The following is an 11,863-nucleotide window of genomic DNA, read 5'->3' on the forward strand; positions in this document are numbered from 1 at the left end:
AGTTTATAAACAAAAAAGTTAAAGTTATTTCAACAAAGATGTTATAATATTAAATATAAAGACATTCAGGAAATAGTATCATTCACCATGACAACATAAAAGTCCTGAAATATTATTACTGCTGAAATAATTATTTATTAAGTAGAGTGTTCATTTGTTTTACCAATTATGCTTGTATAATAAAGACTGCTATATTACTGTGGTTATGATGACTTCTAAATTTTTTAGATTATAAATTAAAATGTAAGATTCAATATGCTAAATTTCAAACTCATTTAACTTGGATAAAAATGGCTTAAAATAAAGATTCAAAGTTATATTACTAAAGATCCACCAAGATCATTACTGACAATTACACCTTGACTTTTCTAATAAACTACCATGCATCATATTGTAGACTGAGAAATCTTTTTATAACTGGTAGTAAGACTGTTTCTTCTACCTACCAATGTTAAGGAAAAATCTCTAGAATTAATATTAAAGAGACCCCTATGTCAAATCTAAGGCAAAACAATAATGTTGGGTTTTGCATATGCTTTGGGTGATGAAATGTACATAACTAAATAGGAAGACGGTGAGTTTCTGTGGCATTGTAGACTCTATGGCACTGTACTTCTACTCAACAGTCTACAAGAGTCAACACAGAAAGAATCTGGAGTAAAGTGGTCAACCACTGATGCTGTTGTTGTTATTGCTGTTGAGTTGCCTACGACTCATACAACCCTATGCACAACAGCTCTAAACCCTGCTCTATGCTGTGCCAATCTTATTGTCTCTGACACACCTACCCCCATTACCCCAGTCACTGAGTTAATCCATCTCATTGAGGGTCTTCCTCTCTTGCACTGTCCCTCCAATCTCCCAAGCACGACATCCCTCTCCAATGATGGGTCCCTCCTGGCAACATGTCCAAAGTATATCAGACGAAGCTTCAGAACCAACCACTATTCCAGTAATATTATAGCAATCTTCTACCACTGAGAAAATGATATACTAAAATCTACTGCTGATCTTTAGAGCTAAAGTAGGCTAAAGGGGGGTGAAGTTTCAACAAAACACTGGCATGGTTGATGGTGCCACTACAATTATCCCGTTATTATTTCTTAACATTTAAACTTGAATTATTAAAGTGTATAAATAAACAGCATAGAGAAGTAATAAGGCATATTTTCAAATTTCTTAGGAATTCTTTGATTTTCACTGACTGTGGTGGTGGACTGTCAAGGCTATGAATGACTTTATTTTGTTCCCAATCTCTTCCTAGAGTTTAAAGCTCAGATCTGAGTCCACGATGCCTTGTAACATACTACAACTGAGAATATCATGAAATATTAAGAGTTTTTAAGACTAAACCATACTTCAAAACAGACAGTTATCATCAATTTCACTCAAATGTCTTTTTCAAAATATCTGATGGCAGAATGAGAACAGTAAGTAAACTGCTAATCAAAGATATAAAAACATTAATTTTATCAATAAATTAAAATAAATTCTTCGAACTCAAGCAATCATTTCCTGAAGCTGCCTTCTCACTGCCAAGTAACCAGTAGTTTAAAAGAGGCCACTTTGAAGCATTTGGAATCTGTAGTCTTTGGAAAATATTAAAGACTTTAAATAACAAGAAAAAAGAATGAACTAAAAGAATAATGAGTGTGTGTACCATCAAATTGGATCTGACTGGTACAGGAGGAGATTGTTTCTCCTTCTCCAGCAGAGCATCTGGTGGATTTGAACCATGTACCTCTGGGAGAAGAGCAAACTGGAGGGTAGGAGTGCGCAGGGAGAAAAGTGCAACAATGAATGAATGGAAATCCAAAATCTCTGTAAATGTTCATTAAAATCAATAAAATATTTTTTTTTAAAAAAAGAATAATGAGACACTAAAATTACAAAGTAGAAAACATACACAAATATCTTCATCAGAAAATATCTACCTAACCCCTCCTCAACACACTTAAGAAACAAAATAAAGCAATAACAACAAAACCAATTTCTTTATTTCAGGCATGAAAGCATTTATATAGCTTAGTGAATTCCACTGTACTAGTACATTTAACCTCATACAGTTTTCATTTAGGTCAAAACTATTTTTATGTCAATTATTATTTTCATACATTGATTTGCTATTTAATCAAAAGAATAATTCCATCAGTCTCACTCAATTATAAATCACCTTAATTATTTTATCATATTGAATTTGGAGGGAGGTATGTACATATATATATATACACACACACATACAAAAACATACAGGTAAAAACATCAGAAATTTCTCTAAACAAAATGTTTCAATATTTGTTTTAGATTCTTTTTTTCCAAAGTATTTTTTAATTGGATTTCCTTTGTAGAAAAAGCATTTCTATACTTCATTAAATGGCTCCTGACTCAAATCTAGTATGCTTTTGTACACTTGTCAAGTAGATTCCAACTTACAGTAACCCTAATGAACACACCTAATTACACTGCTAGATGAGAGTCAGAGTTTAAAGAACTAAAATAGGAGGAATCTCCCCTACAGCCAAAGTGAGAAGTAACAAAGCAACAATTCCTATTGTTGATCTTGTTGCTCTGAGCCAAGCTGGAACTAACTCATAGTTAATCCTCCACCAGGTTCACAGCTCAGAGCCTGAAAACTGCAGTAGAGGAAACTGTCCATCCTTCTACCTCAAAGCAGCTGGTGAATTCGAACCACTTGCCTTTGAGTCAGCATCGCAACTTCTTACCTAGCAAGCCACTTAGAGCTCCCTAGTTCCCAGATTATCGTTGTGTACCATTGTCAGAACTCACAGCTAACCCTCAAAGGCTTTTCAGAGACAGTTAATCACATTGAAGAAAACTGTCCGTCTTTCTCCCATGGAGCAGCTGGGAGATTAAAACTATGTACGTTTGGGTTGGCAGCACAATTCCTTACCACTAAGCCACCAGAACTCCCTTATTCCCAAAGGAATAGTTAACAAAAAAAGACATAAAGCATCGAAATCACACTACATCCTCAACATACTAAAAGATTTCTAAAAGGAAATGCTGCCTTTTACATTGCAGCAGACATTTTCATTTTTAAACAAGCATTATTATCCTCTACATATATAAACAGTTTGGAGGCTCATGTGTGGAATACTTGGATTCTGGAGGATAGGTTCTCTTGATTTCATTGAAATTTGGGTGTAAACTATCTGACTGTTTTTTTATTTCATTCATAATTGTGTGTAAGCTGATTGGTTGCCTGAATTTAGTTAGCAATCAGCTGTGGGCTAGCAACCTCTTATTTGACTGTAAGTCAATCAGGACCTGGTGGGTGGGCCTTTTTTATTTAAAAGTCAGTTGGGCCCGCAGGCCTGGTGTTAACTGTGTTTGGAAAGATCATTGTTCTAAGCAGTATAGCACTGGTCTGTCAGTTTGCTGTACTGAGATAACTTGGGGTTATTGTGATTCTGAATGCTGTGCCACTGGTGTGACAAATGTCATCATGGTTACCCAAGGTGAACAGGGTTTGGCAGAGCTCCTGGATTAAGACAGGCTTGGAAGCAGCACTGGCATCTATTTCTTACAAAACAGGCCTTTGGAAACTCTATGAACATTAGAGAACTCTATGAACATTACAGAACAAGGTTTAGATCTTTTGTTCATGGAGTCACTACCAGCACTTAACAGCAACAGATACACATATAATCATGTAGTCTTTCTAGGGTTACATGAAATAATGATTCTGAGTTTTATACAAATCTAAAAAAACATATTAAGAGGTTTTCAGAGTATTTACTGATAAAGCAAGATGACCACTGTACGCTACACATCAGCTTTTAAAATCCTATGAAAAAGTGATCTTCCTTTTAATATCTGTACCAATTATAGTCCTCATCAAAAAATGTGTACAAATTATGTGCTTAAAATACTAATTATAGCTGCTCCTCAAATTAAATTGATAGTAACTCTGGTATGATTTTCAGTATGATTTTTCTGGTCAGAATTATGTTTAGATGGCTTGAAATGTAAAAAACCAAAGGAAAATATGAGTATTCTCTGTAAAATACCTTTTGGGTGAAGTGTAAAAGACAGTAGACTTTATTTGGCTGTTTTAAGGGGGGAGTGGGATAGCAAGGCAGAATATGAACAAAGAGCCACTCGTTACGATGGTAGACAGGATCTATTCATGTTCCCACAGGTCTTAGGGGACTAAAAGAGGAAGAAAATAGGTAGAGCAAGTCACATTGTACTAGTCTTTTAGGGGAAGGGGACAGTTAGGCCTTGGAATCAGAAGCCCAAACTTTAGAAGGTTAACTAACAACTTCAAAGCTGTATCTTCCCTATATAATAAAACCTTTTCTTTTCTTGCTAATTAGCCAAGTTGCTCTCTAAGACGTCAGCCTGAATCGGGTGGGCTAAGCACAAAAAGGTTGTGACGCTATAGGTGGATTAGGATTTTAAAAGCCACTAGTGACAGAAGAGCAGTGGAATCAAGTTTACAATATTTAAATTAAAAAAAAAAGAAGTAGGAAAAAGGAAAGACAGAAACATATCCAACTGTGCAACCTACCATTCCCTACATGTGAAGGCATCTTCCTTTGTAAATTTTTTTAACACTATCCAAACCACCTTCACTTTTATAAGATGAAAGAATCAAAGTACTCCCAAAACAGACTAAAATTACCACTAGAGACTAATATAACAGGGATCTATATACAGTCAGGGATCTAAAAAAGGATTCCACAATACAATGTTTAAAAAACTTTTAAACACTCACCTGTAGGCTTAACTGAATAAAACCCAATGGCCTCTCCTTTCTTCCACAGAATCTTAGCATAATCAGTACTGCTATGACACAGAAATGGGATCTCATTTTTCTCCATTTCCTGCTTTCTATAAATAATTCGATTCAGAACATACAGAACCACTCTCTCCCCAAGAGTGCTCACCTACAAAGAGAGTCAAACACCAGGCACAGCAGTTACATTATGCATCAATTCAGAGATGCTATTTACCTTGCTCCTGGCTTCATACTTCATATTTGCATTCAAAGCAGCTCTAATAAATACATTCGGAATGATTCGCAAAACATTTTGTCACCTCACAAATAAGATTAATCATTCATACCAATAATAATCAATTTCTACACTACATATTGTATGTGAAATAATGCCTCTTAGCAAAACTCAAAACTAGCAAAACTGGTTTGCTGTCTCTACTATTTTTCACCCCTTTTCAGTTTTGACATTAAGATAAAAATAACTCAGTTCTTGACTTCTACGGTTCTTCTGGACAACTATCTCAATTTGTTGAGCAAACCCATAATTAAGCTTTTGGGAAAATAATCAATCTCATCCATTCCAGGTAAAATGTTGATGTAACAGCCCTGTCTGTGAGGCCTACAGAATAACATCCTGCCCCTAATCCATACACATACCCCTCTGCAGATCAGATAAGAGAGGACAGTGGCACTATGGAGTCTAGTGAGAAGACATCTGGGACAGTTACAGAACAGAAGGTGTTCACTTCCCTACATGTGAGGCTACAAGGTCACAGGAAAACCACCTTCATTTTCCATTTTCTGACATCAAATAATGTTTCTCCCCATAAACATCTCTGACTGCTAAATACGTGAACTCTATTCTCTTTTTACCAATCCCCCTAAGAAAGATAAGTTAGCTCCTTTAGCTAACTAAACTCATTCAGTTAACTGAATGAAAAGGAATGATTAACTATAGACATATTATTCTTAAAAAAAATACCCCAATAAAGGATTTTGCAACTCTCTCTCTCTCTCTCTCTCTCTCAAAAGAAATTCAAAAGCTTATAAGGAAACTATTCCATCCTTTGGGTAACTGTGACCATTATCAAATTCTTCTTCATTCTCAGCGGAAATCTATTTCCTAAACATCGTAATTTAAAACGCTGTAGGATAAGTCAATAAATATATAGACTATGATGTTCCCCTGAATGTTATACCAAAACTATGCACAGGAACAACTGAAAGTAATCATTAATGGAACATAATTTTGGGTGTTCTTGACATTCCATTCCTCTCCTTTGAAATTGTCCAGGTCACTAATTACCCTCTCTCCTTATGTTCGTCATGCACATGCTGAAGACAGAAAACAGTAAAATCAGACAGTAATGTTTTTCAAGGTATTATTGGCTTTTTCTTTAATTTTACTTAAGGTAATAAGGAGCAACGATATCAGTCTGGAGACTAAGGTGACCCTGTTACAGGACATGGTCTTTGCAATTACTTGCTATGCATCAGAGAGCTGGACAATGACTAGGGATGACAGAAGGAAAGTTGATGCCTTTGAGCTGTGGTGTTGGAGAACAGTAGTGAATATATCATGGACTGCTAGGAGAACAAACAAGTTCGTCCTGGAGAGGGTGAAGCCAGAATGCTCCTTGAAGGCAAGGATTCTGAAGCTCCGTCTGACATACTCTGGACATGCTGCAAGGTGGGGTCAGTCCTTGGAGAGGGACGTCATGCTTGAGAGGGTGGAGGGACAGCACAGGAGAGGAAGACCCTCGAGGAGATGGATTGGTTTCATCACTGGAGGAATGGGGATATGTGTGTCAGAGACAATAAGATTGGCACAGGATAGAGCAGGGTTTAGGGCTGTTGTACACAGGGTTGCTATGAATCACAGGTGACTCGACGGCACATAACAACAATAACAACAACAACAAATTAACTAAGGTCCTTCCTTTTTCAAACATTCTGCTGATTCGTTTGGTCTTCAATGGGAACATGTACAGGGGTTTGTTTTTCTTCTAAACCTACATTTATCTCTGTTTGATTTCACCATGTTTGAGACTCCTTTTTCTTTCTTGCTGTGACCTTTAGCTGCCCCATTCAGCACTGTGCCATGTAGAATTGTGATGTATGCCATTTATGTCTTAATTCAAGTAATGGATAAAATGGCGACAAACCTCAAACGAAGCTCACTGTGTTGATTCTGACTCAGAGTGACCCTGTAGGACAGGGTTTCTAAGGCTGCAAGCAGCTCTTTACAAGAGCAGAATGTCGCAGCTTTCTCTCATTGAGCAGCTAGCTGGTGGGTTCAAATGGCTGATTTTTTTGTTAGCAGTCAAGCACTTAACCACTGTGCCCTTAGTTTTCCCCCAAACGGTGTCCAGGATAGAAAAAATAATAAAGTCTTATAGTACGCCATTGGAGGCCTCCCTCAAAATAAGTGACCGCAATTTCCCAGGCAGGAAGTTATGGCCTTTATTTCATTATCTAATTTTTCCACTAGAAAAGCTGAGGAAAATGAACCTTATCCAAAGAAAGTAACTGTTTATAAAGTTTTATGTTTTATCAGTATAATAGCTATTGCTTTTGTAATTCTGCCCGCCAACTCTTTCTAATTGGTCAGAATTTGACTATACATCTAATCTCCCTTTACCTATTCTCTATCACTCAATGGGGTGTCATTCAGCATTACAATATTAATACTCAAGGACGCCTGTTGTGGGAGTCCATATAGTCTTATTTTTGGTTTTTTTAATGCCTTTCTGCAACCTCATTCCTAATATCTAAAGTTTCTTCACCTATCTGAGCCAGACTACAACTTACTGTCACAATGTTCTCTTTCTCCATTGTTTAACATTTATACCTCAAATTTCTTCTATAATACACCAAACCTCCAGTACATTTTAAAACTTCACAAGATTTCTTTATCTCTTTATATCTATCTCTCTATCTATCTATCTATCATCTATCCATCCTATCTCCTCCCTTCTTTACCTGTCAGATCAATTCCTAAGAATCCCTCTGCTTTTATCTGTCAGTTTCTGAAAACCCCCATCCTTTACCCATCACCTATCAGAGCAGTTCCTAAGAACCCCCCACCTTTATCTATCAGAGCAGTTCCTGAGAACAGGTTAGACACTTCGATTGCCCTCTCTTCTTCCAATTTCATGGCTTTCCCCAGGATTTTAAATTCCCTCCTCTTCTAAGTTTCTGTGAGGTTTTCCATGCGTCTTATTTTCTAATAACCAGAATGGCAGAGAAGTTTCTTTAATCTCTTTTACCTCTTAACATAAAGACCAATTTCCTTTCTGTAACACTCTTCCCTCAGCTACCTTATATCAAAATCCTGCATAAACTAGGAAACTCCCTCATTCACAAACCTCGTCACTGTACCAAACACTGCACAGACTGCCTAAAAAGGCCTAAAGAACAAGCTTCCTGATTAGTCTCCAAGAGACTAATTGCAGCAACCCATTTAGAAAAAGTGTTTTTCCTCTTTTAATAACAAAATCAGAAGCTAAAGTAGCCAAGGGCAGCCACAGCTCAACTAACCCATAGTACTCATGCTTCCTCATCCAATTCCCAGATACTTCTAGAATCACATAAAGCCAAAAGCCCAAGTGTCAATTACATCATAAGAATGAAACTCAGAGAGGTTAAGATAAAATGGTTACATTAAAATGGAATTGAGCTAAAAAACTTTTAAGAACTATCACTGTATGGAAATATATTGTAAAATAATCTCATAAGAAAAAAAAACCTCATTTAAAGTAGAGTCTTGTTACCTGTTTAAGCCCTTCTCTAGAAGGGAGAGATGTTTTCACAATGTCATCAATAGCCCACCACTGATCAGCAAGGTAAAGTGCAACAGCTAAAATAGAATAAATCATTATTAAGATTTAAGTTTTAAGTCTTATAAAGACAGTATTACTATTTAGCAGGTTAAGAATTATATAAAACTATATTCATTCTAACCTATTGAGAACCTCTGTCAGGTTTCTCAGGCTGTAAATCTTAACAGGAGGAACTGTTTTATCTTCTTCCTGTGAAGCAGTTGGTAGGTTAAACCACTAACCTTACAGTCAGCTGCCAAACATGTAACCCACTAAGCCACAAGGGGTCCCCTTCAGACTATATCTCAATCCCATTGTCATTAAGTGGATTCCAATTCAGGGTGACCTGCCACGCAGTTTTTAAAGCTAAAAAATGTTAACAGGAGGACATTAGCCATCTTCATTGGTGAATTCTAACTGCTGGAGAAAGAGGGTCTCTGGTTAGCAGTATAACATGCTACAGACTACAACATCAGAGTTATAAAGTTCATTGCCACTGAGTCAGAATGGACCCATGGCTGAGCCTCCAGAAGGTTTGCAGAGGCTGCAAATCACATGGGAGGAGATGGCCCAGCTTTCTCCTTTGGAGAGACTGCTGGATGCAAACCACTACAGAGACACTGCCTTTGGGTTAGCTGCACGACTCCTTTCCCATCAAGCCACCAGAGTTCCCTTGTGAGCTACTTGGCTACCCTTAAATATGTCTACACTCAATAATACAATGTAGTCCCATTTATACATTTTTTCTTTTTCTTTAAGGCATTTAATGTTATGAACTGAATAGTATTAACCTTAAAGTGCAGTTTGAAACAAGATCTTTTAAATTAAAAAACAAGTTCTTTCGGGTAGCTAACTTTTAAAATATCTCTAACAGGATAAAAATTCCTCAGTGTACAAAACAAATAAACAAATAAATAAAACCTGTGAGTGAGTCCTCAGGTGCAAAAAGAGCAAGGATTTTCTGGGTCTGATCTCCACCATAAAGAGGCACAAAGCCTACATTTGACAGGCTAATAGGAATCTGAAAAGATAATTGGTTTAAAGTTAGTGAAAAATCTAGTAAGGAAATAAATGACATAATTAAGACTTTCCCCCAATAGTAATTTTACCAATTTATCTCATAGGAAATAGTGTCAACAGTTTTAAAAACAGAGTAAATCAAGGGGATTGATTAATCATGGGGTTGTACAATCTGATGGGTGGAAGGAAAACTGGAAGAATCTGGTCTCAAAAACAATGTATTTTAATTTTATAAATAAACTAGTATAAATAAATTTTTAAAACATTTTTTTAAAAAGAAAAAAAAAACAGTAAATCTAGACTAACTTCTATTTGGAAGGTATATTATTGTCTCAGTGGAATAATGAAAGTATATTTTAGTAAATATTACTGTACCTAGCCATAGGTATGAATAAAAACAAACCTATGATGTAGTCCATAAAGTCATATGGTTTTGAAAAAACTATACCTAAATCACCTGTTCATTAGACTACTTGGAGGGGAGGGGGAATATTCAGTTTAAACTAAAAGAAACAAATTTCCTTTTCTAGGAAGTTGTATGCATGATTTAAAAGAGTTAAGATTGCATTATTTAATCCAGCCCTAATTTTCCACTTATAGGTAATATAATTTAGGGACTTATTAAATATTGGTGCTGATGACAGCATTTAAGGATCAATTACATTAAGATATTCCAGAAGAAAAATTTGAGACTTAAAATTAGGGAATTTGTTCTTCAGTATTACACACTGATTCTCTATCAAGATATATTACAGTCAATTAGAATGGAAGAGATCCACATCTGCATCATTAAAAAAAAAAGGTAATCTAACAGAAAATTATCGAGTATCATTATTACTGTGTTCAAGTAAAATCTCCCTGAAGATAATTTAAAAACAGTGAGGTCAGTAAATTGCTAGTGAACTGACAGAAATCCACACCACTGGAAACATCATGACAAATGGAGAAAAGACAGAAGTTGTCAATAATTTCATTTTACTTGGACCCACAATCAACATCCATGGAAGCAACATTCAAGAAATTAAAAGATGTGTTGCACTGGAAAAATCTGCTGTTAAGGAATTCTTTAAAGTATTAAACAGCAATGATGTAGGTTTAAAGACTAAGGTGCACCTGATTCAAGTCATATTTTAAAGTGCTTTATATGCATGCAAAAGTTGAACAATGAAGAAGGAACATCAAGGATTTGATACCTTTGGCAAAAAGTATTGAATATCCCATGGACTGGCAAAAGAGTAAATAAGTTTGTCTTGGAAAAAGCGCATCTAAAAGGCAAGGATGGTGAAACTTCACCTCACGTACTATAGGCATATTGTTAGGAACTGCCAGGTTTGGGAAAGGTATCAGTGAAAGAGGAAGACCCTCAACAAGTTGGCTTGACACAGAAACTGTAACAATGGGCATCAGCATGGCAGATACTCTGAGGCTACAACAAGATCTGTTTTTTATAGTTTGGCTATGAATCTTAGTTGACTGGATGGCTCTTAACAACAAATAATTAGAACATTAGGTTTTTGTAATTCTAAAATTGAAGAGTCATGACAAAAATTTATACCTTAATCATTGCTGACTTTTTTAAACTTAAAAACTCACAAATTTCAAATCCCAATTTAATTGGGTCAACTAAAAGTAACAAGTCTTAGCAAAAGTGGAGAGTTAACTTATATAGAATTTGAAGGCATAACACAAATAATAAACAATAACTTGTAGAGTACATATTTTAAAATATTGATTGCAATTCTCAGCTAAACATGCTGATTCATTTCTCTGAACTGATTTCTGACAGAGATGTAAAAAGAAAAGATTAGAATTTAAAGATGTTATTTTAAGAAAGAACACTGATTACACAAGTAAACTTAGACTAAACAGAATTCATAAAATCACTATTGATGCCTTACCGTAATATTTAGAAAAGAAAAGCATTCTGGATTTTCTGGGTCCCCACACCTTAGGTCTGACATGTAATCTTCAGCAGAAGTTTCCAGTTCCTCATGACTGCAATTATCCAGCAGATCCACAGGGAACATCATTGTCTTTAATAAACAACACAAGAGCAAGTGATTCAGAATACAGAAAATGAGTTTCCTTTACAAATAGAAAAAATTACTAATATTATTGCAGTATTTTATAAAAAAAGGAGACTTTCTTTTTCATTATATAGACAGGTTACAATTTAAGCCTGCTGGATTTAATCACATGTGTCTGAAAGAAAAAATGTTTAAGTATGCATTCACACTAAAAACCAAGCAAAGTTATTTTAAGAATCAATGGATACTTG

The 11,863-nt window shown here is 35.6% G+C and overlaps 1 protein-coding gene across 1 annotated transcript in view; it reads right to left on the bottom strand.

Annotated features, from left to right (window-relative positions):
• FAM169A (family with sequence similarity 169, member A) overlaps window positions 1-11,615 on the bottom strand; it is a 34,316-nt gene extending 22,701 nt beyond the window's left edge. The window contains exons 1-4 of the mRNA XM_006901431.1: window positions 11,484-11,615; window positions 9,487-9,586; window positions 8,518-8,603; window positions 4,742-4,913 (exon numbers count right to left, since the gene is read on the bottom strand). Coding sequence (XP_006901493.1) covers window positions 4,742-4,913; window positions 8,518-8,603; window positions 9,487-9,586; window positions 11,484-11,615 — 490 coding nt within the window. The remainder of the gene's footprint in view (window positions 1-4,741; window positions 4,914-8,517; window positions 8,604-9,486; window positions 9,587-11,483) is intronic.
• Window positions 11,616-11,863: the final 248 nt, after the last annotated feature.

This window comes from Elephantulus edwardii, unplaced genomic scaffold (assembly GCF_000299155.1).
Source record: "Elephantulus edwardii isolate Elephantulus edwardi_28Jun2011 unplaced genomic scaffold, EleEdw1.0 scaffold00326, whole genome shotgun sequence".
NCBI lineage: Eukaryota > Metazoa > Chordata > Mammalia > Macroscelidea > Macroscelididae > Elephantulus > Elephantulus edwardii.